This window comes from Pogona vitticeps, chromosome 11 (genome assembly GCF_051106095.1).
Source record: "Pogona vitticeps strain Pit_001003342236 chromosome 11, PviZW2.1, whole genome shotgun sequence".
Lineage (NCBI taxonomy): Eukaryota > Metazoa > Chordata > Lepidosauria > Squamata > Agamidae > Pogona > Pogona vitticeps.
In genome coordinates, this window is record NC_135793.1 from 25,845,229 (window position 1) to 25,869,420 (window position 24,192).

Genomic DNA, 24,192 nt, shown 5'->3' on the forward strand with positions numbered 1-24,192 from the left:
GTCGCTCTTTGGCAAAGGGTGATACTGAGAAGCAGAATGGACATCTTTGGGGACTCAGGAGGCTGCCCCCCCCCTTCGGGGAGTGTGCATGAAACCCTAGCTGCAGCCTTGTTGCTCTTGACCTTTGAGAGGAGGGCCTCCTCATTGAGGTCTGGAAAACACGCCAACGTAGCACACTCGAGGCACTTCTTAAGAGACATCCAGGTGGAGGGGAGTAGTTGGTGCCTCCCCCTTTTCAGAGGAATGGCCGTTGGAACTAAATGCCTCCTTCTATTTCCCCCCCCCCCACAGGTTCTTCGACATGTGGCCAGGACTTGCAGGACGGGTTGGGGCACCCCAGTTTCCCAGGTAAGGCACACATGGAAAATGGAAGGGTGTGGTGCTTGTGGTTGTTAGTGGTTGTGATGATTGTGATGGCAGTGGTGGTGGTGGAGTTGCCATGTTTTTTCCCTCTAGATGGACTGAGCACGGCGTGTGGGCTGGGCTGCTGGAGCCCAAATCCTCTCAGGGACTCTCTGCCCGTCTACTGGCGTTTCTGTCCAAGGGTCAGCAGTAAAGCAAAGGAGATTGGACCTTTTAAACTAGGATGCATCTTGACAGACAAAACCACCCACAGCGCTGGGTCCAGCAGTGAACATAAGGCAGGCCGAGGCCCCAGGAATTCTGGTTTTGTCCCTGCTCGCCTCTCTCCAAAGAGTCCTCAGTCCTGACCCTCAGGTCCTCACCGTCCCATCCTCAATGCCTCAACCTTGGCAGGTTTTGGAAGCTGAGGTGGGTCAGGTACGGCTCGTCCTTGCTTTGGAGAAAGAGACCCAGACACACCTCTCTGGGCATGGCGTAGAGAAGGACTGGAAAGCCATGGTGGTGGCTGCCGGTCAGAGCTGGCAGGCCTGGGCCAGGATGAACCATGGGCCATTTCTGGTGGTCCTAAACACCCCTCTGGCAGCAGATCAAGGAGGGCCAAGGATGGGAGCATAGGGGTGGGGTGAGGAGGACCTTTGGCTGCTCTGGAGCTGGAGGTAGCCATGATCCTGGGGGGTCGCCGCGCCAGGGAAGGGCTGCCCCTTTGCCGACAGCATGCCTGGCCTCGCTTTTGACTCAATTGAGTTCTCAGCGGAGAAGCAACGGCAGCAACGAGCGTGCCAGCTCCCAGTCTTTCTCTCGTGTTGCCCCTTCGGCCTTGGCAAGGCTGCCTTGCCCCTGCGAGGCAGAAAGACCCACACAATTAATGCCCCGGTAACAGCAGCCTCTCTGACCCACAGCACAACAAGGCCCAGCAGCTGGCCATTCATGTGACGTGACACATCGACACGAGGATCTCGACCAGCCAAAGGCACCTCGAGGCCAGAGGCGGCAGGACGACCTTCCAGCCGCCGGCTCTTCTGGGTTCCTGTGGCCGGCATCTCAGCGAACCTTCGCATCCTCCACTCGGGGGCACATTTTCTAAGACCTAATTAGACCCCCTACCAGCAGGGAGACGGGGAAGAAGGAGTGGGCTCCTCCTGCGGGGGGTCTCTATGGCAGGTGGTTTTCTAATAAAGCAAAGCTGGGACCCGCAACTCCCTCCCAAACCCACAAAAAAAGAATTAAGATTTCTATCTGTGTTTGGCTTGGGTTTTGTGCCCCCGACTCTCCAAAAATGACCCTTCCTGGTCTAGAAAGAGCTGAGCTTGACTTTAAAGAGATAGCACAGTATAATGGTTAGAGCAGCGGATCAAGGACGGGGCAGCCTGTGTGGACATGCCGGCTTCGTCACAACGCCCAGCGTGTGATGCTGGAGTGGCTGCTTGCTCCCTACCTAGCCCGCCTTGCAGGGTTGTGCTGATGATACGATGGTGACGAAGGACCACATGCTTTGCTTTTGATTGCCTTGAGGAAAGGCAGGCTGTTGGCGAAAGAACGGGCACCTGCTTGTCTGTGGCCTCCTCTGCCCTTCCCCCTTCGAGAGCCTGGGGAGCCCAGTTCCCATGGGCATGAGAAATCCCTCCCCCCCCCCTCCTGCCCTGACATTTCACCTACAAAATGCTTTTGGACAAACTACGGAGGGCTTTGTTTCTTCCCACGTCTGCTGGCCAGGTAGGCCTGCCTTGTGGCTAGTCATTGCCCCCAGAGTCTCTTTTCCAAGCCGTGCTCTTTGACTTGCCAGGCGAAGGGGTGCTGCGTAGGGTGGGCCAAAAGACCTCCTGCACTTCCATCACCAGGGAACGTGGGAGCACAGCACTCAACCGAGTTTCCTTGCGCTCAGGCTGGCTTGGGTGGCTCTTTCCTCTTGGAAGGGGCCCCCCTGCGGAGGGTTTTCCCTCTCCCTCCACCCCCCCACCCCCAGCCCCTCTCCCAGTTCCTCCACGGCCTCCCAGTTCCTCCACTAGTGGAAGGAGGTCTTCTACCTTGACCAGGAGGGCATGGAAGGGCAGGAGAGCTTCTGGACGCCCTCCTTCACCTCTTCGGGCACCAGAGGTGGTGACGCGTCTGCTCCAGAGGAAATTAGGACCTCAGCCGCCGCCCCGTTCCCCTGTGCTTAGTAGGTCAGCCTGGCTTCTGTGGGGCCACCTCTTCTGCTCCCTTCCTGTAATCTTATTAGTCTAAGAGAAAGGCTAGAGCTAAAACAGGAGAAAAGCCCCTCTCTTAGCGGCGTGGCTGACAGCTTGCCTTTTAAATCTTTAATAAGCATTAGCTCCGGTCGCAGCAGTCCGGAGAAGCAGGGGGCCAGCCCGCCCGTTCCTTTGTGGCCACAGAACTGCAGCTGGACAGGTGGGCAGACAGGGCTGGTGTCATCCGCCCTGTCCCCTACCGAAGGGATCTTGCAGCGAAATGGGGCCGGGGTGCTGGTGGGGAAGCGAGGGTCTGCTCAGCACAACACAAGGAAGGGAAGGGAAGGGAAGGAAAGGGAGGGAGGGAGGGAGGGAAGGGTCTCACCCTCTTCCTTGAGTGGGAAGCTTCTCAGGGGATTGCCCAATGTACCTGTTCAGCTCAGTCTGGCAATTCTGTTCCTCTTTCTGCAGAATATTGCCAACAACAGTCGACCCAAGAAGGTTGTGAATTAACCTTTAGTATATCTGGATTTGTTATTTCTTTATTCAAACAGCTTACAGTATTTATTATTTTTCAACCTGGACTTGAGGGGCCCTTGGCCTGATCCAGCCCAGGGCTCTTCTTCTTAGGTTCTTATGACCACCTCAAACCCTTCATTCTCTACTGGGATCCCAGCAGGGATGGCGCCAGCCTAACCTCCTTTGACCGGGAGCTCCAGACTCAAGGCTCTCCTGCAGTGAAAGCTTTGTCTTGTGTATTCACTCACCAAGCTAGATTCTCTTGGTGGCCTGAGGTGCAACAGGACCTTGGCCGAGTGACTCGACTTCTGGGAAGGAGCACAGGGAGGGGGGGATTGTTATCCTGGCCCCCAGCTGTCCAGAGCACAGTAAGTGAAAACCAGCAACCCGAAGTGAGCTTGGAAGCAAACTGGAAGTTAGTATAAGAAGTTCAAGACAGGGGTTTGTATGCAGTAGTATAATTATGAACCTGGAAGGGCCGGTGTTCATCCTGAGAGTCCTTATAGCCAACCTTCTCCCCGCCCTCCTGTTCCCCCCCCCCCCAGGCCAAAAAGGCAGACAACTGGATTGGTCCTTATAATCACACAGGGAAGAGGTATTTTGTAAAGTTAGTGGCTCTTCATTGCATGTTCAAAATCAAATCACCCTCCAGTACTTTGGACGGCATCAGGGATTGCCTGCAACAATGTATTGTTTCTAGGAAAATGCATTTCCTTTTCCAGCTACTTAGAGGTTTGCAACTAAGCTCAGAGGAAACAGGGAAGGGAGAGGGGGTGGATGTCGTAACGGTTGCTAACCAGAAGGTCCCAGGCCTTCGACCTTGCAAGCCTCACTCTACTGTGAATGGTCTCTGAAAGACACACCAGGCAACCGCTTGGCAGTCGTATTTCACGTATTTTGCTCCTCCCATCCTTTCCTCTTGTATGATTGAAAGTCATTCTTACAGAAATGGGCCTGATTTATGTTTTTAATTTGTCAAGAACTCCTGCTGAAGCTTAAGTGTGATATAAACAAAGGCAAACCTGTCGAAGAAAATCTGCCCTTTTGCACAACCCCACAGCCAAGCCAAGAGACAGGCAGGGGCTTTTCCCCTCGCCACTCCTTTTTTTAAGGTGGTTGCCCCCCCCCGGGAATAAACATCTTTGCCCAATCGGAGTGAAGGGAAGGGGTGCCGGGGCAGGAATGGGAGAGTCATTGTGAGCGTCTTGCGTCCAGCACGTGATCCCCTGACTGGCTGCCCTTATTGCCCCTGTGAAGAATAAGGATTCCCAAACCAGCCCAGTTATCAGGTGCTGGCTTTTTAAAAATAGCACCGTGGACTGAAGCGATGGTAGCAAGAAAGCAGCTCCCAGAAACAACAATCTTGGTTTCCCCCCCCCTTCCCTCAGACTGTGGGTGAATGCCTGGCACAGCCCTGCTAAGGAGGTCCAGAAAGATTTGCACTAAACAGTTCTGAACACGCAAAGTTTTTGTTGTTGTGCCAACAGCCTTTCACCGAGGAAAGAGGGGCAGGGAGGGAGGCGGCTGCCGGGCCTTCCTCCTCCTCCTCTCGCCAGCAAGATGTGTTCGTGGGCAGACCATGTTTGGTTACTTTGATCTGTCCTTACTTAAAGGAAGCCATCAGTGGAGAGCAGCTTTATCACCCCACATCACGTTCCTTGCCTTATAAATATGCAGTTTTCACTGGCTTTTGTGTTTATATGTTTATATATTCCTTCCTTCCTTCCTTCCCAAGGTTGGCTCTGTCTCATAGATTTCCACCCACCCTTATGCACCTGCACATGGAACAAACCAGTCCCAGAGGCTGGATGTCTGTTTTTGCTGACAGACACATAGAAAGTTCACAACTTCAGGCATGGGGATTAAGGGCCGGGTCTTCTCCTGTGACACACAGCCCTGCCACACTCTGGGTAATTTTCAGTCCTGCTTTGAAGTCCTGAGAAAGCAGCATATATTGTCTGGATTTTTGCAGCTTTTTCCCTGACTGCTTGAGGAGCTCATTGCTGGCAGATGCTAGAATATATATGCACACTTGCGTGCGCACATGCACACACACACACACACACCAGAGGTTACATTTTGAAAGAGGCTTTCCACTAACATCAAAGAGAAGCAATATTGCTCTGGTGTGTGTGCGCATGCACATATGTGTGCGCATGTGTGTGCATGCACATGCAAGTGTGTGTGTGTGTGCGCATGCAGGTTCACAGAGGCTGATCCTCTCTGAGATGGATGTTAGAATCAAGATGAACGTTGTCCTTTCCAACCCAGCTTCTCTTAAGCACAACTGTTGGAAACGGGTTCCAACAGAACATTCCAGTCAAGCCTGGTTTCCCATGTTACGATATTCTGCAACATCTGTTACTCTTATTAAGGATTCACATGGCCCCCGTGCGCATCACTAGCTGGTACTGCATCATACTACTAGATATCTGTGAACTGGCCATTTGTACCTGTCCCCACTTCCTCCATTGCCCCTACTGTTGGGCAGAGTGAGTTGACCAATGCAGAGGCCATGATGACTCTTCCGCCCTTTCCCGGAACGTTTCTCTCCCTTAGAAGAAAGAGCGGTGTGTGTCGCAGAGGCTTTAGCTCTCTGGGGCCACCAGATATGATGGAGCAGCTAGTCCTGTTGCTGGCATTGAATTAAGACTGAAATGCCATCCCAGTGGGTTTCTGAACGTGTCTTGGGACAGTCCTGTTCATGGAACCAGGGCGCCCTAAGTGGCCCACTCAGCTGAAGGATTTGTGGGCACCCAGGCAGCATTTGGTGGAAAAGCTGCTAGTCCTGATGGCGAACCAGGACCGCAGCCCTTCCACCACCCAAAAGATTGGAATATTTGTTCACCTGGACATAGGTCTTATCCTGCCCAGAACAGCAAGGAAATGCATGGTGATGGAACTTGACCAATAGCCACTGGAGCTGAAATGAAACCTGCTGCCCATTGAAAGGTTTCAGAATGTAAATGTGACTTCTCAGTTTTTAAATGTTTTTAGTTTTGCATTTAAAATGTTCAGTTCTGAAAGATATCCCCTGACTCTGATGAATTTGGAGTGCTTCTTCTACCCCCAAGAACGTCCAGGAGTGTCCAAAGGCATTCAGAGGAGCAGAAGATGCTTCTTGGATGCTTGCTAACCGAACGTTGAGTTTCTAGCGCTGTGCTTGATGAGTCCTTCTTTCAGCTCTGATCCAGGTTGCATGGATTCACAGAGTCCGGATGCGAAGCGTCACCTTCTCTCTCTCTCTCTCCCCCCACCCCACCCCCCTCGGGATGCTCTAGGAAGCGTCTGGCTCAGTGTGGCGGCTCCTGCCCAAGCAGAATTGGAGCAGAACATCCGGAAACATCTCGCCTCCTCCTCCGAGCCAATCTTAGACCTCAAGACGGAGGCTGCAGCTGTGCTTCTAGGTAAGGAGGCTCCTCTCTGGGCTTTCACCTGCACAGGTGATCTGGGGCCTGAAGAGGTGCTCGGTGGGTCTGATGGAGCTCAAAGTGCTGCCTGAAGTCTTGGGGAACCTCAGTGCTTGCCTGGATCCGCAGTTGGTGGCAGGGGTGGTGGTGGTGGTGGCAGTGGAGGTCCAATCTGAGTGGCATGGAAAATACAGATGATTATGGAAGCTCCGCATTGCTTCAAGGCCTCCGGGCACTGCTGAAATGAAGCCAGGGGCGTTTAGGGGGAAAGGGAAGCCTGGGGTAGGCTGGCTATCATTGCCATGCCTTGGAATCACAGAATTAGAGAAGAGGCTCCAAGCATCATCATCTACTATGTAGTCCTATCCCATGCGGGCAAAGCAGGCCACGGGCAGCTCAAACTGCCAGTGAAAGAGAGGCCGCTGTTTTCTGAGGGTGTCCAGTCCCCTGGCCAAAAAGGGAGCATGCTAGTCTGGTTGAGAGGACCTTCACCTTTGAATCAACCCCTGCCTTGGCGTTAAGCCTGGTCTTGCATTGGTTTCCCCCGGTGGTGGTGCGACCCTGTTCTCCAGAGTCCTAGTCGGTCACTCTGTCCACTACACCACACTTGACCTAGTGACCAATCCCAAGACTCTGTAGGGCCTTTGGCACAGAGGACACCTGCATGGGGTCAGCCCGTTGGACCCTCCGACCCGGTTCTCTGCTGGGCAGCTGGTCCCCAGGGGTTGAGGCCCGAGTCTTTCGCAGCCCCTCCTGGAGATGGTGGCGCTTGGCTCTGAGGCCTTCTGGATGCAGCTCAGAGGCTCTGCTCCTGAGCGCTGGCCTCTCCCGGTCCCTGCAGGATGCAGCCAAAGGAGCCGACGCAGTCTCTCCCTGAGATTACGAATGGTGCCCCTTGTTCCCTTTGGGCAAGGAGGGATGGTCAGCAGGGCGGTTCCTCCAGCCCATAAGCTTGCTTGGGCTGTGGATTTCATAGTACATCCCCTCTGTCCCCAGAGAGGCCCAAGGGGCTGCGGGCAAGGGTGCCCCCAAAGCCTTTTGCCTTATCCCTTTGTCTGCTTGAGAGACCCGCAGGCAAGCGGGCAGGGTGGAGGGAGGGAGGGAGGGAGGGAAGGGGGGAACGGTCTCTCAGAGGCAGCTGTATTTCAGCACCTGGCAGAAGGGACTCTGACAGACAAGCCTGCCCAGTCCTCCAAAAACCTTGGGCTTCCTCCCAAACCTCCAGTGTCACTGAACAAACTGGCCTCGAGCAGAGCCGAGTCCCCATCAATCTGGATGCGGAGCCTGGAGCGACGACGAAGTGACCACTCAATCAATCGGAAACACTTGCAGGGATGGACGGTGTTGCTCCCAGCCCCCCCCAGTCCCCCCCCCCCCACAGACAGACCTCAGCCGTTAGGATTTACTGGATTGATGGCCCAGCATCACATCCCGCCTTTCTGTAGAAAAACGGCCGAGGTGGCACCAACGGTGAAACCAAAATGAAAACGACACAAAAGGATTGCAAAGGTGTGGGTTGGCTTCCACTGCGTTAGATTCCACTCTAATGAAGTCTTAAGGCAGTCTGTGGAGAATTAAGATGCAATTAATCCATCCGGATGGGAGCTTCGGGGTACACGACTCAGAAGGGTGTCTCTCTGTGCACGTGTGTGTTCTAAGGAGATGTGGCAAGAGGTGTGTGTGTTTCAGCACCAGATCACCCCCTTTCCTTTCTTGAAACGTTTTCCTGATTGACCTCACTCCCCCCCCCTCTCAGGACCCATCTCCATTAGTTTTCGCTCCCATGACATGAGGAAAAAACGTGAAGGTCTCAGAAGGACAGGCGTCTCCTCTCCCCAGCAAATGGGAGCCAGGAATCTATTTCGCTTGCAGGAAAAGCTCTCCCTTCAGCACCAGAATTTCAATCTAGCTCGTCCCCCTCACCTTCCTTTGCCCCTGACAGATATAAATAAACACACATATTAGAAAAACATCCTAGCCTTTCTTCCGGCTCCCCTTCCAGCTGGGCCTCTGGAAAGGGACATGGGAATGTGGGAATCTGCCCTCACCTGTGCCTGGCCCTTGGTGACCATGGCCTGAAGATCCCTGGGTGTGTGTGTGTGTGTGTGTCTCCCATCCAGGGATGAAGGAGGCCTAATCCTGCTCAGTTCCTGAAAAGTGTTGGAGAGAGCATGTGTGTGTGTGAGATGAGATGAGGTTATTGGCTACTGACCTGGTTTCTTTCCTCCAGTGGACGGCGCCCCGATGAACACCACTGAAATCAACCCACTGGCTGCTATGGAGTGTGTGCCGATAGCTGCTGTGGAGGAGGCCCCCATCATCACGCCTGACAGCGTGGCACTGACCCCCCAAGACCCACCCCAAAGCCCCGGGGCTGGCAAGGAGCGCCCCCCTGAGGACGACAGCAGCGCCTGTCTCGCCAGCCTTTGTGACGATTGTGACACAGAGATGGCTCTGCCACCTCCCCCAGAAAAAAGCCCCCCTTCCCAGGCTGGGTCTTCCGGGTCCCTGCCCTGGCCTGAGGCCCCCGAGGAGTGCGCCCCACCACGGCCCACCACTCTGGACTTCTCAAAGCCCCTCAAGAAGCTGGAAGAGGTGAAGCAGGCGGAGCAGAGGAGGAGCGGCAGCGGCCACGGCCACATCAAGGAAAACGGGCTGGAGAGCTGCCTGGAGGCGCCCCGTCCCAGCGAGGAGAGGCGAGCCCTCCAGTCTGAGCTCGGCAAGTGCATCGCGGACTTTCGGAAAATCAAGATCCCCGTCTCTTTCCCCAATAAGAAGCGCCAGTGGCAGAATGAGCTGCTGGAGAAATACCAGCTCTGAAGGACTGATTGTCCTCTTGAGTTGACACGCACAGCCCGCTGCCTGGGGACGTCCGTCCGTCCATCCATGGGGGACGGAGCATTCGGCAGCTCTGGTGCCACAGCGGGGAAGGCTCCGCCCTCGCTACGGCTTCACTGAGCTTTCCGAGGGCTCTGGTCCGGCACGAAGGCGCTCGTGCTCATCTCTGGGGGCACGGGCCACAGAACAGGGGCCACCTGACACCTTCTCAGTGAAGCAGGATGGGGGGGAGGAAGAGCTGACAGTCAGTCTGGTCTGAATAAATAGAACAAGGAACATTTTTGCCATCTCTCCAGAGCTCTGAAAATGTAAGTTCGTTGGACTGCCTGGGAGTTATAGCACATAAAAAGGAATGTGATGAGCTAAACCTTGTGTCTTCCCAGAGCCATGTGGTTGATGAACGTGAGACGTAAGATGAGTGCTTAGCTTCTTGGACTATGACTCCCAGAATCCACCAGACTGGGAGATTCTAGGACCAATCATCCTTAAAGCCATGTTTTGAAAGTCGGGGCCTTCCTGGGTCTTCCATCTCAGCTGCATTCATGCAGGAGATTCCGGGAATCCGCTCTGAAAAGAAAACTCTGCACAGGATCCTGGGAGAGACGAGTCTTGGATCTCACCCATCAAGAATCCCTCTTGGTCCTCAGTGTCTGGTGGCCGGCCCTTAAGGTTGACCCTGTTGGGCCCTGCCTGGCTCCCTGGGTTCAAAACCGAGGGTGAGCCTTCCAGGGTATGGGAGACGGAACCTGCCTCTGTCTTCTCCTTTCTTGGCAGGAAGGCACACAAGATGCTGCTCAGCGGGGCCCTTCTGGCTGCCTAGCTGGAGCCCACCGTGGCTGGCCTGGAAGGCCAAGGGTGCATTTTTTGGGGGGGGGGGGGCGGTCCATAGGTGTGAGCAGAATGACATGGATCAATGGGGGGGGGAAATGCATGCCCCTCTGCACCTTTCACCTGGGGGGGGGAGCCATGATGTCACTGGCCTCTTTTCCTTGTTTTTCTACTTGGCCCTCGTGCCGGGCTGGTGTACAAAACAAAACAATAAAACAATACAATCCACCTAAATGTTTAGCAACTTTCAAGGCCAGACAATAACAAAATGGGCGAAAGACAAACAAGGTTTGCCAGCTTTGCAACAGAAAAGCGAAAGTTGCATTTCTAGGTAAACAGGGAAGAAACCAGAACCTCAAGGCGCCCCTCCCTCAGCCTGGCCATCCTTCCTCTGCAGACACTGTCCACGAAAGTAGAACCTCTTCTGGCTGCCTCTGAGATACTTTTCAGGCAGCATTTATAACTGAGCGGGATTAAGGGGTGGGGGGTGGGGAGTGGGAAAGGGTGCGGCTTAATTTCCCTTCCGCAGTCAGAGCCAGAGAGCGGTCCGGCTGATCCCGCCCGGGCCGGCGCACCAACGCTGGAGAGGCAGAGCCCGACAGAATTTGCTGGACTGCGGATTCCCAACTTCCCTGCCTTCATGGGGGGGGGGGGGATTCATGGCAGGGGATTCTGGGAGGGGTAGTCCAAAACCCCTGAGATTCCTCCTGCTCTGGGGCTGATGGTGCTTTTTTTTTTTTTTTTAAACCCGGCTTTGGAAGCCCACGCGGAGCTGCCCCCTTGGTTCAGAGGTGGGGGGCAAAGGGCGGCGGAGGGAGGGAGCGCAAAATGGCTCGGCTGGCCTGGCTCTCTTAACAATTCCCCCCCCCCTTTCAAAGGGATGATTTGTAAGGTAAGGTGCGGGGGCTGTGCGCTCCCAAAGCGCTCCCTCCAAGGCCTCTCACATTGTGTTGGCGGCGGGTGGCGGGAGGGGGGCCGGGGCCGGTGCTTCACCCATCCCAGGTGAGACCAGGGTCGCCAGCCAGGTGGGTCCTGCGGGGCAAGGGGGCTCCGGAGGAGGCCGCGTTTTGCGGACTTCATCAGCTCCTCCCCGACCCCAGGCGCGAAGGCCGCCGACCCGGGCCGCTCCGGAGGCAGGGCGCGCTCGCCTCGCGTCTCAACCTGGCCTGGATCGGGGCGTGGGGAGGACCCGGACCACCCAGCCCTGCTCGGGGGTGGGAGGAGGAGGAGGAAGAGGAGTTGCCCGCGGAGTTCCCTCTGCTTCTAGGGTGACGTCGTCGGGGCGGCCCTTCCTTCACCTCCGGGTGTCCGGTTTTCGCGCTGGCTGTTCAAGGGACGCACAGATGTCTAAGCAGAGAACAGTCGGCATAAATTGGGAAGAAAGCCTTGGGAAGCTCAATAAACACACGGAAACATCAGACGGGTTTCCTTATCGCCCCCCCCCCCCGCCGGTCCCCGCTTCTCTGACCAGTTCCGACCGGCCTCCCTCGCTCTCTGGGAGCGGAGCCCTAGGTCAAAATTTGCACCCTTCCTCCTATGCCGGGGTAGAAGAAAGGGCTTGAGTTATAAACAGTGCACATTGGGAGGGGGGCCCCATGAAATCCACACATCGCCCCCTGCCTGGAGAGGACCCTAAACAAGCCACGGAAGGGCGTGAACAAGGGGAGGCCTGCGTGGGTTTGGGAAACCGCCATCCGTGCCGGCAGGAGGATCACCTGAGGCGCCTGGTGGACGTGCTCAGCCTGAGGGGGGCGGGGGCCCCTCCTTCCCCCCCCCCCCCCGCCTTCATGTTAGGAAAAGATTAGGAAAAGCTCCCCGATTTGCTCAGGCGGCACCTGCAGAAGTGGGGCTCCAAGGAAGTGAAACCCTCTCTACCCGTTTCGCTCCCCTCGCCCACCCGCCCATCTTCTCTGCGCCCTGCCGGATCTCAACTGACCTCCCAGGTGCTTGCTTGCCAAGGGAGGCCACCGAGGGACTGGGCGCCTGTTTCCGAGCGGGGCTGAGCAGGGACGTGGAGGGGGCACCGCTGGGTTGCCAAAGAGCGCCACAGGGGAGCGGTGCCTTCGCCAGCCAACCGGGAGGAAGGTCCGGGTCCCCAAAGGCTGCCTCTCCAGCCTGCCTTGGAGCAGAGCCCAGACCGGGGCCCTTGAAAGCCTGGCCTCCTAGTGAGAGGGAGCCGCAGGCTTCAAGGCTGGAGAAGGGCAGGATCTTCCCCTCCCCTCTTCCAGGCACATCAATTAATCATCCTTCTGTGCATAGAGGGTGGCCCTGTATTGAATGCGCTTTTAATTTCCTTCCCCTTCCACCTTTTAAGAGCAACCAGGCAGCACTTCCAGAGAGTGGCGGGCGGCTGCATGCAGCAGCCCCTCTGCGGGGGCCCCGAGCTCGTCCATATTTAATACGATAACGTTGCTGCATACAGAAACCAAACCCTTTTAATTAGAGGCCGGCTGGCGTCATCACCCAGACGGCGGGCTCTAGCTGTCTCGGCTTAGGAGGGAGGGCCCTGGCCCCCAAGTCCTGGCAAAGGGCTGCAGCCCCTTGTGCTACCTCTTCTCCAGAAGAATCCCAGTTCACATTTTATCTGGGAATGTGTGGGTCTTTGCTGTCCTGTCTCCAGTTCCTCCCATCCCCTCCTGGTCTCTGACAGTTAAATCTCCATGTGGTGGAGAGAGGGTGGGAGGAGAGAGAGCTGCATCTGGCCAGAGCTTGGAACAATGACCTCTTGGACTACAAGTCCCAGGATCCAGGAACCAATATGTCTGCCAGCTGGGGATTCTGGGAGATGTCATTCCAAAAATGAACTTTTCCAGCTTTTGGGAAGACAGCATGTGCAAGGCAGAGAGGGCGCCTGCTTTGAGTCACAGCATCTTCAGTCCATGACTTCCAAAGGGGTCCAGAGGCTCAACCGCAGAGCCCAACCACCTCTGGGGAGAGAGGTTTGGGATGGATGGATGGATGGTCAGATTCAATAGAAGGCATCTCTGTCCAGGTGGATTCATTCACCAGTGAAACAGATTTCATCATCATCCTGGATTCAACAGGCAGCCAACTTCTCCTGTTTCTTGCTTAATGGGGTCAGCACGGGGAGGAGGGAGCATTTTTGAGCTGGGCAAAGTGTGTAGCCGGCCTGTGACTTTACCACCCTAGTCTAGTCACAGTCAACCCCCCAAAAAACACACTCACACACACACACCCCACAGAGACATTCGGCACCACTCCTGTCTGTTTAATGCCTTTTCCATGCTCCATCATTATGGATAAGCAGCTTTGCTTTCTCAAGGGCCCCACCCACAGGCACAGAAGCGTTGACTTATTCATGCACAACACATACCCGCATGTCTTGGCTGGCTTGCCTCGTGTGAAGGCCGGCCTTGGTTGAGAAGCACCTGCTCGGTTGCAGGGACTGGAAAGGTGTCTATTCAAATCCTCTGCTTCCAAAGCTTTTGCCAACCCCCCATCCCACCTCCTGGGATTAATCTATGCAAGCTAAGCCACAGGTGGACAGAGAAGCACCAGAAATGAGCAATGGCTAGAACCCAGTAGTATTGCTTGTTTCCTAAGGAAATCGCGTTAGGGTTGTGCCTGAGAAAAAGTTCCCAAAGCTGAACAAGTCCGGGTCATTTCAGTGCCAGAGCCCGCTTCTTGGCACAAAGGGGACCCTGGTCATTGGCAGCGGGAGTGGCCTTTTGGACTTAACATCTTTAGTCTTTGACATTTTGTGAACTGACTCTGCCCGCTAGGCTCCTTCTGAAAACAGCGCAAAGCACGCCTGCTGGGCCTCGCCATCGGCATTTTAATGGGGGGCAATCCATTTCAATGGACATGCCTGGTTGCATGGGCTTGTTTTGGGGCCCTCGCTGAGAAAGACCTTCACTTTGGAGAAGCTGCATTCTTCTCCTGGTCATGTCTCCCAAGCTTGCCAGGAGAAACTGCGGAAGTGAACGGCCTTTTTTTCCCCCTTTCTTTCTTTCTTTCTTTCTTTCTTTCTTTCTTTCTTTCTTTCTTTCTTTCTTTCTTTCTTTCTTTCTTTCTTTCTTTCTTTCTTTCTTTCTTTTTTTCTTTCTTTCTTTCTTTCTTTCTTTCTTTCTTTCTTTCTTTCTTTCTCTCTCTCTCCCTCTCCCCTTCCTTTTAATCAGCAGGTAGAACGCTTTGGCCTCCCAACCTCGACACTGTCACACTGTTAATATTTCAGCAATTGCCTCGGAGAGGCACAGCACGTCCCTGGCTCTAAATGTCTCCCTTCTTAATAAACAGTATTTATGGGGGTGGCCTTTATGGCTAGCTGACATTTGAGCGCAAGAAGGCCAGGATAGTGCCTCTTCCTCCCTCCTGCTCTTCTTTCCTCCCTTCCTCCTTCCCTTCTCATTTTTGCTGCATAGAAAATTTGGAATCTAAGCCCTCTGACCTGAGTTGGCAAGCATATCTGTGGCAGAAAATGTTGCAAAGTTTTGAATTTCTAATAAAAATTTCTGGCTACTTCTTCCATGCTTTCTTTGTTCAGAAAATCTGCGAAGGAGAAAAAAAGGCAGGCCAGCCCCATGGCGGCCTTCCAGCGGTTCTTGTGAAACTGCCCAGAGACGGACTCACATTTTGCAGCCTTCTCTCCTGGACAAGCATTGCCTTGCCTGGCAGATTGAAGGGTTCCAGAGATCTTTTGTTCCACCAAGGGGGGGGGGGGTGGTTTTCTTGCTCACAACAAGGTTCCATATCTAAAGAAACGCCCTGCAGGCAGGTTGGTGGCTGCCACGCACAGTTCCTCACAAGACTAGGGTAATTTCTTGATTGACACCTTGTCATTTTTTGCTGGTGGAAAATGAAAGACAGGTCTTGTAAACAAGTTCACTTTTGAAGGATAAATACTCCGGATAACGGAAAGGAGGATTTAAATCTGAGCAATCAGAACAACCTCTTGTGCTTTTGAGACTTCAAGCCTCAAAATAATGGCATTGGGAGAGGAAAGAAAGCTTTCCCCGTTGCCTTTCCTTGAGCTCTGCTCCAGCCTTCTGGCGAGGGAGAGCTTTCAGTGCGCGGGGCCATGAAAAACTCTGGCTTGTTTTCTGCAAATGGCCATAGATCTTGATAATGCTTTGCAGAGGAGACCAAAAGCCAAGTGTCTGGGGAATGTTCTGGGCCATCAGTTTGACAGCTTCATCTTGCACAGATTTTTTTTTTAAAAAAGGTCTTCTGTTAAAGGAGAAAAGAATAAGTGCAAAGGGGGTGCTTTGTCTTGAGAGCTGCAGACGAAATTGCTCATGGAGTATTCTGGGCACAGACACATTGCAAGACCACTTTGGAGAAAGATTTATATACACAAGCCTTCAGGAAAAACAACAGCAAGAGTCCTGCATCCTTCCAGAAACATGATTCATTTCCTATGTTTTCCTTTCCAGCACAGCCTTGCAAATCTTCCAAAACATTCTTCATAAAATATTTCAACAGTGTTTTGTTTTTTTAAAAAAAAAACCTTTGCAAAGGTACATATCATTGGGGCCCAAAACCAGAACAGATCCCGGCAGGCATGTGGGGAGCCTTGGTGCCCTCTGCATGAAGCAGCCCTCTGGTCCCAAGTCCTGAGCACATGGTGAGGCCTTTCTGGCTGTCACCACCAAGGAGTGGGGGGACGGAGCTGTGCAGGGTTTTGTCTGACATCCTTATGTGAAATTTCGGACAATAACTCCTCTGCCCAGCACCCAGAAACCTTGGTCAGCTCCCGCTCCCCCATGAGACCTCCTGACCCTGCCTGCCTGCCAATTCAGCTGGGATCAGCCCCCACCTCCTGCTTCCTAGCAATGCAGAAGAGGCCGCGGGCTTTCTGTCTCTCATAAACGAGGGCCAGTGTCATGGGTGAAAACCCTGTGAAGAAGGATCTCGGGGATGGGTGAGAATCCGTTGGGATCCCAGGGTTCCTTATCTGGTCTCCAGCCTGTGGCCGCTGGATGGGGGCTGCCTGCCGGGGGGGGGAGCACAGTTTCCAGATGGATAGACCGCCATCCCCCAGGCAGCCCCAGGAAACAAGGCAGCATGAGAACAGAGCCCTGCTCAGCCAGACCCTGTTTAGCAATCCTGCTTCCATCCTGGGTCAGAAACAGGACACTAGCCGTTCACCCACCGGGCTTTCGTTCTACGGCAGACCACCAGGGACCACAGAGAAACTGGGCTTTCCACAGGGCAAGAGGATGCTCTGCAAATATTAGATTATCTGGTTTATAGCCTTGCAGACCATGGCTGCGCCTATGGCAGGGTGTGTCTGTCTGGGAACCGGCATTGGCTTCCAACCAAGAAACCACCACAACAATATGCGGTCTATGGCTTAATAATCCATTTATGGATAGGGCAGGAGGAAAGCAGAACCCTAGATCAGTGGTCCCCAACCTTGGGCCTCCAGATGTTCTTGGACTACAACTCCCAGAAGCCTTCACCACCACCTCTGCTAGCTAGGATTTCTGGGAGTTGAAATCCAAGAACATCTGGAGGCCCAAGGTTATAGAAAGAAACCCCTGATGCTGACTTCTATGTGAACAGAATCGGCTTAGTCAGCCATTCTAAAGGAGGAAGGGATCTTAAGAGTACCAGTGTACATATAGATCTAGAAAGGGATAGCTGGACCTTCTATTGCCTGTTGCTGCTCCCCTGCCCAATGGTGTAGAACCCTCGGTAGATGTGTCCATGTGCTGTTCAAACACGCAAGAAGGCTGGCCTGGCTGTGGATATCTGAGCAGGTCCCAGACAAACTTCCCTCTCCCTCTCAGCCCCTCTGTTCTGCAAGAACAATTGGGCAGCAGCTGCGCCAGCCATGAATCTTTCATGCTGCTCGGAGGAGCTTCCAGCTGAGGTCCTTCCAAACCCAGGTGGTGTTCATTCCCTGCACTTTCCAGGCAGAAGGAATCAAAGGCCAGGTGGCTACCTGGGGACCTTTGAAAAGCAGCAGGTGGGTCTGGAGGCGGAGAAGGACATGGAGGGCCTCCTGCAGCTGGCTTTTTGCACTCCAGGGCCCCTCCTCCTCCAGGAAGGAATGCTCTTGGGGACCCACTGGCCCCTGGTCCTTCTGGACCTTTTCTCCTTTCTCCTCCTCACCACCGACCTCAGAGCCTACCAAGTCTTGCAGGCCTGCAGGTGAAACAGGAGACAACCACCCTCCTGGAGGCCAAGAGACCACCGTGAGGCTTTCCCAAGGGAAGGCCCGCAGCAAAGCCACCGGTGTGTGCAGTGCTGGGACCTTGTGGTGGTTGCCAGGCAGACTCCTCCCCTCCTCCAGCCCTACTTGATGTCTGGGCTGAATGCCTTTCTCCCTCAGCCCGTTTCTCTTCTGGCAGCCACCACTGAAGCACGGATCTTCATGTCCCTTCCTTTGAGGCACCGGCCCTGCTGGAAGTTCAAAAGGAAACCGACACAGCCAAGCCCAAGGGCTGCAACTAAAGCTTCTCAGGAGAAAAACAAATACTATTCGGAAAGGAATAGAATCCTGGGGCTAAGAGATGGAGAAGGATAGTGGCAGGACAAAAATGGAAGCCTCCTCCTCCCTGTCCTCCAAACCCCAGTGGAGATTGTATGAGCCAACTCAGCCTCACGGTTACAGCCCTCCAGAGGGAGAAGGACACGAAGGGGCCTTCCTGGCGACATGCTTCCCTGGCGGACACGCTCCGCTGGAGATGGTGGTTTTTCCTTGCTCACGGTGGGCTCGGAGGCAGGCGGGTAAGGCCAGATCCGCTCCCTAGCAGAGGATGCCTTTTTTCAAAAAAGGGAAAGGACAGGCTAGTCTCAGAAACCAGCAATTATCTGGCAATTATTCTGCTCAAGCAACTTCTCCTTTCTCTTTCTGAGGCAGTGCGGCAAAAAAGGAACTCTAAAGCTTATCCGTAAGCCTTCCTCTGCCACCCCGTGGAGGGAGCAGAGCCAGGAAGTGTGCAGAAACAGAGGGTGGGCCAGCCTGAACGCGCCATGCCTCTGCACGTCCGTAGAGCGCAATGCACTGGGAGGCTCATCTGCACCGACGAGGAAGGGGTCCCATGCAGGAGGGAAGCCACCCTGGGGCTCTCGTGAGCTACAATCACGGCAAGAGGGCCGACAGGCAGGAGATGTGCCTGCCTGGCTCTGCAGAGGTGGTGCAAGGGTGGCTGGTGCACCACGGCAGAGGGTGGAGGGGTGGGGGTGAGGGGGCACTTGTGAATCTGGTCCTCTCCAAGTCGCTTTGGCTCGTTTAGTGACCCTTTTCAGCTTCTAGTTCAGGCTTGTAAGAATAATCTTAGAACCCCAGGACCCTCTGGATCATTGAGTCCGGCTCCTGTCCAGGAGGCCCGAGGGGGGGGGGGAGAGAGGAGGGGGTCTGACTCTGGCTTCCCAACTGGAGATCTAAACCACTGAGCAATCCGGCAGTTCATTTGATATGACTTGACTGGAAGATTTTTATTGCAAGTCGCTGCCAACTTCTCATGAATTAATGTCCTCTGAAAGGCCCTGTCCTGAAGATCTTGGCAACTCAGGTCTTGACAACTGAAGGCGGGGGCTTCCTTTCCACGGGGGATCTTCCCCTCCGCCTGCTGCCGCCTTCCACTCTTTCTAGCATTCTTGTCAAACCTAGCCTGGAAGCTCAACTGCATGTTCTGAAAAATTATAAGAAAAGAGATTTCCTTGAAGCAAACTGTGCTTCCGTGTGGCGTCCTGCTCTCCTCCACTCCAGGCAGACTTGCTAGGTAAAGACCGGAGTTTAAAATCTTACTCTTGGGAACCACATCTCCTATACTCCCCATGCCAGGAGAGCCAGGTAATGCAGATTTGAAAAGAAATGCCCTCCAAGACGCTGAGCTACCGCCGATCGTCCTTTCGGCTAGCGGGAGGGACGGGAGAACTAAGGGGCCGCCGCCCTCGGAGGGGGAAAGTCGAGGGCCGACCGGTTGCTCCCCGTCCCCCCCCCCGCCCCCCCTTTAGGGGCGCCGGGCTCCCCCACCTCCCTCGCCACCGGGAAGCCAGTCCAAGGGCTCCACCTGGTGGCCGCCGGGTATAAGCGCACCGCCGCTTCGCCGCGATCGCCTTTGCTCCGGGGCGCAACGCGGCAGGATCCTTATTTATTTATTTATTTATTTATTTATTTATTTATTTATTTATTTATTTATTTATTTATTTATTTATTTATTTATTTGTGTACTTGACTTACATCGCATCCACCTGGCCGAAGGCCACTCGGGGCGGTTGACAGCAAAACTAAACAACGCTTATGACATTTAGTAAAACCACATCGCTGGACGGTGATGGACTGCGAACTGCCTTTCCGACGCGGAGGGAGGGGAGGGAGGGAGGGGGCAGACAACCGGGGGCTGCTTCCCCTGCCCCCCCCCACCAGCACGGGCAGAGCTCCGGCGCCTTCCCGGCGGGTTGGTGGTCCTCCCTGCGACGCCAGGACGGGAAGCAGCTACGCCAACTGCGCGCTCGCTAGCTCTCGCTCTCTCTCTTTCTCTGGCTGCCCTTCCGCCCGTTCCAGATTTATCCTTGGTTTTAAAGTCTTTTTCAGAAGGGCTGGGAATCTTGAAGAGAGAGCAGAGAAGGCCAGGACTATATTGGGGGGAGGGGGAACTCCCCCCTCTTAAAACAGAGAGAACCCCAAGGATATCCAGTCCCCCTTGCGCATTGGGGAGCTGGAGTACGTATTTTGAAGCGGAGTTGGCAGAACCGAAGCGAGTCTAAGAAGATGATGACCGAGAAGCAGGGTTTTCGCCCGCAGTTTGATTCAGCGGAGGAAAGGGCGGGTTTGCCCTTAGCCTTGCTTAGGATCCTCGGCAATCCTTGATTTTGTTATAATTGGTCACGTTTGGCCGCCACCCACTGCACGGTTGTCGCTTTGTAGTAGCTATTTTATACTCGCAGACTTCGTGTTTGTGTGCTGTTCTATTCCATTATTGTTGCGCCTTTATCATATGCTTGTGTTCATCTTACCCAGAATAAAAATTTCAAATGAATAAATTCAGATGGAAGTCTCTTGGTTGGAGGGTACCAGCCCGCCCTCAGAGTGGTCTCCTGTCCCCACTTTCTGAGCTTCTCCTTTTTTGGTCCAAGTGTGATTGCTGGCGCTGATCCAAAGCAAGCCTTCGGGTTTGAATTTGTCAGTAATAAGTGAGCCACTTCAGGATATCGGCAAATTAATCACTTCCTCTGCTCTTCAGCAGAGGAAGTAAAAAAACACAGACAAACGTTAAGACTGTGTAAGAGACCAATGCCGATGTGCTGCATCAATTATACATACCCCGGGATCAGTGGGGAGGGCTTGTTGTGTAGGAAGGCACCTCCTCCCCCAAATGTCTTGGGATGCCCTGGAATGGACTGTTCTTGGCTGGGCCACTGCACCATAGCCCTCAAGGTATCCAAGGGCAGGACTGGAGAAAATTGCAAGTGAAAATGTTTTACTAAAAAAAAAAAAAAGAAGCACACAAACAATTTGACAGCAAAGTTCCGTTTTCATTCTTCTGGTATGCTTTGAAATTGCTTTTAATGCAAGTGTGTGTAACATTACAGATTCTCAAACTAAAGTTTAATATTGTACTTCTGTGTACTTCTGTGTAATTTTCCCAGTTATACTTTATCTGTACTTGCTTTCTAAATGTTGTCATCAGCCACTTTGGATACCCCTTTTGGCAGAAAGGCAGAGTATCCAGTGAACAAACCTGGAAGCAAAATACTAGTTGACGTTCTTGTGTACTTGCTTGTTCTCTTTCCCCCAAAACTGGGACTGGAGGTGGCTGGTTCACCACGCAAGGTTAAAAACAGTTACACCTAGTTCATAAAATGAAAGTACCATTAAACAGATCGGAAGAAAGTATGATATTGAAGCACAACTGCATGAAAGGTAAGTGAATGGCATGACAGTAGGAAGAACAACGTCTTCTGCAGCCTCCCATTCTTTTCCATGTCATTAATACAACTATGGGCTTCATCGCACACACGTGTCAGCCCACAGAGGTTGTGATGGTCCTGCTCTTGTGGAGGAAGCTGTTCCTAGGTGGATGCAACAAAAGCAAGCCAGCTCAGCGTGTTACACTAGGTGGCGCAGAAGGCTAGAAGAATCTTAGCAGAGAGCACAGAGGCGGAGGGTGGCTGGGTGGGAACCAGAGAAGGCCTAGAAGGAAAATTCTGGGCTGGGCAGTACTTCCGCCGGATCACACAAAGGTTACAAATGAGGTGAGCTTTCGAATTCCCCAGACTTCAACTTCAGATGTAAATATTATCAAATTAGGTTGGCATGCCTGCCTCCCTGTTTTGAATGTGCCCTTATTTGAGTGGCTGCATGGGTATTTGGAATATTCATTATGAATTGTGCAATCAAGAACGTTTATATTTGGGCTTCCGTCGACTGCTTCTGTCTGGAGTGGCACCTAAATTAAACCTTCAGCTTTTCGGATTGGGAGATTGCCATATTTCTTGCTTCTGCTCCTAAGCAGCACCAAAAACTGAGCGCTGTGCAAATTCTCGCTGGCAGCCCTTTGTGAAGAAAGACAATTGATTCTGTGTGTCCTGAAATGAAAGCAGATCCTCCCAGCCAGCCCTCAGACCGATGCTCTTGGTTTGCAACCTGCACTGTGAATATTGACACAGGAGGTCCTGCAGCTTCCGTGGTCGGTCAGGACAATTTGGGAACTTCTCCGTCTCTCCTCCGGCCCTGCAGGACCCACATCCTGAGGAAGACGCCTCCGGAGGACTCTGGATCTTGCCATTTTAGGATATTGTAGCAACCTGTGAAAGGGCTGGTGGTGTATATTGTGGATTTTGCTCGTGGGCCACGTGGCTGAGTTTATTTTGCACTTTGAACGGAAAAAAGTGCCTCAGGATATGAAAAGGGACCTGTGGCCGGGGGGGGGGGTTGGAAATGGCCTTTTAATCTAAAGTTCTGTGAGCTGCCCCCCACCCCCACCCCTGCCTCATTGTCGAGAGGCATTCTTGCAGGGACACACCGTTCGTGGGGTGGGTTCCGCAGCACAATAGCTGGTGACTTTGCTGCTTTCAGGAGAAAATTCCCTGGCTCCGTTTCAGCCCTTGCAACATGAGACCAGTGCCCTCGGCTCCACCAGAGTTTCTTCTTCAACTGCAGTAGCCCCTTCTGCCGCCAGCAGCATCTTTCTGTCAGTCTGCTGGGATCTTGGGGCAGGAAACGGTGCTTCTCAATGAGTGTGCAAGTGCACTGACATGGTGGAGGTGGGAGAGGATCCTGGTTTGTATAAAGAGATGGGTTCCTGGTCTTTGCAGCCCAGGAGTCTTGAGAGGATTCAGTCCCACGGAGACGTGACTTACATGGCCACTGAGGTGCCACAATTGGCCCCTCACTCTAGATCAGATGATGGCTAGTCATTAATGTTGCTCTCTGGCACACACGCACACATGCGTGCGCACGCACACATACACACACACACAGAGGAATTTGTTGTATAATACTTGATTAGTCTGTTGCAGTGTCTTTACCAATGCTCCAGAAAAATATTGGGAAATGCTTTCTGGTTCCCCCTAGTGACCAGTCCTAATATTGCACCTTTGATATAACTGCAAAACATTAACGCAAACAATACTTCCTCTTAACGCCTAGGATTGATAAGAAGAAATATATATGTCAATAGTACCTCAAAAATGCCTTCAAGTGTCCTTTTAAAGCAGCTTTTGGAAAGTAATTTAAAATGTTGCTTGATGCACAAGGAAACTAACTTTGTAATTTAATAAGTTTTGAAATCTAATTTAGTTGTACCTCCTTTAAAGCAAAAAGCAAAGCAAAGCATGCTGCTTACTCCCAGACCTAACAGCTGCGAGAAACTACACTTTGCTTTTGGCACATCATAGAAAACTATTTGCTGAGGTGGGTTCACGGTTCACAATTTGGGGTGCCCAGGGAAGGAAGGAAGGAAACATCCTTTGTTTGGAGATATTTCTCATTGAAAGTAAGTGTCCAAGAATGAACACTGAGAGGCTTGTGTCATGCTGTTCTGCCTCTCTTGCCCTTCCGCTTCAGAACAAGGGGAGGAGGTCCCAGGTGACTCCAGAGGCTGGTCCAAAATGGGAAAGAACTTCCCACTGGAAACAGGAACTGTTTGCTCCACCTGAGTCCCCCAACACTTCCTTGTCTTCTGTGGTAGCCGGGGAAAGTAGCTGCTGGTGACGGCTTAGGTGGGATTAGCAGGCTCCTCCTGTGCACGCATGCAGGCGCGTGCATGCACACACACACACACACACAGAGAGATATGGGGGGGCAGATCCTCCATGCTAGTCCATGGGTTATCCTTGGACTGCATCCAGAGAAACCACCTTTTGGGGGGGGGAGGGGGTTGCAGTCTCTTTCCTCTCTCTCTTTCTCTCCCCTCTTTTTCTGCCCCTGGCTGGGTCTTAAGTCCCTCAGGGCTTCCTTGCTGGCACCACCCTTGAGGCTGGGGCTGAGCCGTTAAAGTTAACTATTATCCAATGGGACTTTTAAACCAAGGCAATAAAGACCTCAGGAAAGTGAGGGGGGGAGGGAGGGGGGGAGGAGAGTGCAACCTTGCTTGGGAGTCAGTGCCAGCACTGGGGCACCAGCCATGCCCTGACTCTGCCTGCCCCCCAGGTACTTAAACAAGATTAATGTTTAAGTAATAGACAATAAACAGCATGTTGGTGTTTTGGCTGAGTGCCTGCCCGCCCGCCCGCTCGCCCGCCCGCCTGCTGTTGCTTCTCTCCTCCCCTCTGGAAGGAGGCAGTGGATGCTGCCGGCAGAGGGTCGGGGGTGGGGGAATCGGGGCGCCATACGAGGGCAGACTGGACTTCTGGGGTTCAGGGCAGTGGGGCAAAAGGCCTGGGCGGAAGCCCAGAGAACGCTTAGGCACACCAGTTACGCATTTGATGCATGAGGCACAGATGCTTACATTTCAGCTAGCTACTGGAACAGAGGCCGAGGCTGCAAAGGTGCACAGGATTGGGACCTTACCTGCCTGCTGGACCTTCCGTTTATTTCCTCCTGCAGACATTGGGCCCCAACACTGTACGTTCCTGCCCATCTGGACCGAGGAACCTGATGTGTCAGTGAGCTATGTCTCCTACTCTGTGTGTGTGTGCGCGCGTGTGCA

At 53.4% G+C, this 24,192-nt stretch overlaps 1 protein-coding gene across 1 annotated transcript; it reads left to right on the forward strand.

Annotated features, from left to right (window-relative positions):
* Positions 1-261: 261 nt before the first annotated feature.
* LOC110080175 (uncharacterized) lies at positions 262-10,217 on the forward strand. The gene is made up of 3 exons (XM_020795858.3): positions 262-348; positions 6,332-6,457; positions 8,691-10,217. Exon 3 carries the CDS (start codon positions 8,705-8,707, stop codon positions 9,278-9,280), a length of 576 nt encoding a protein of 191 aa, XP_020651517.3. The 5' UTR covers positions 262-348; positions 6,332-6,457; positions 8,691-8,704; the 3' UTR covers positions 9,281-10,217.
* Positions 10,218-24,192: the final 13,975 nt, after the last annotated feature.

Excerpts from the sequence above, each read along its gene's own strand:
- LOC110080175 (XM_020795858.3), top strand. The coding sequence starts at position 8,705 with ATGAACACCACTGAAATCAACCCACTGGCTGCTATGGAGTGTGTGCCG.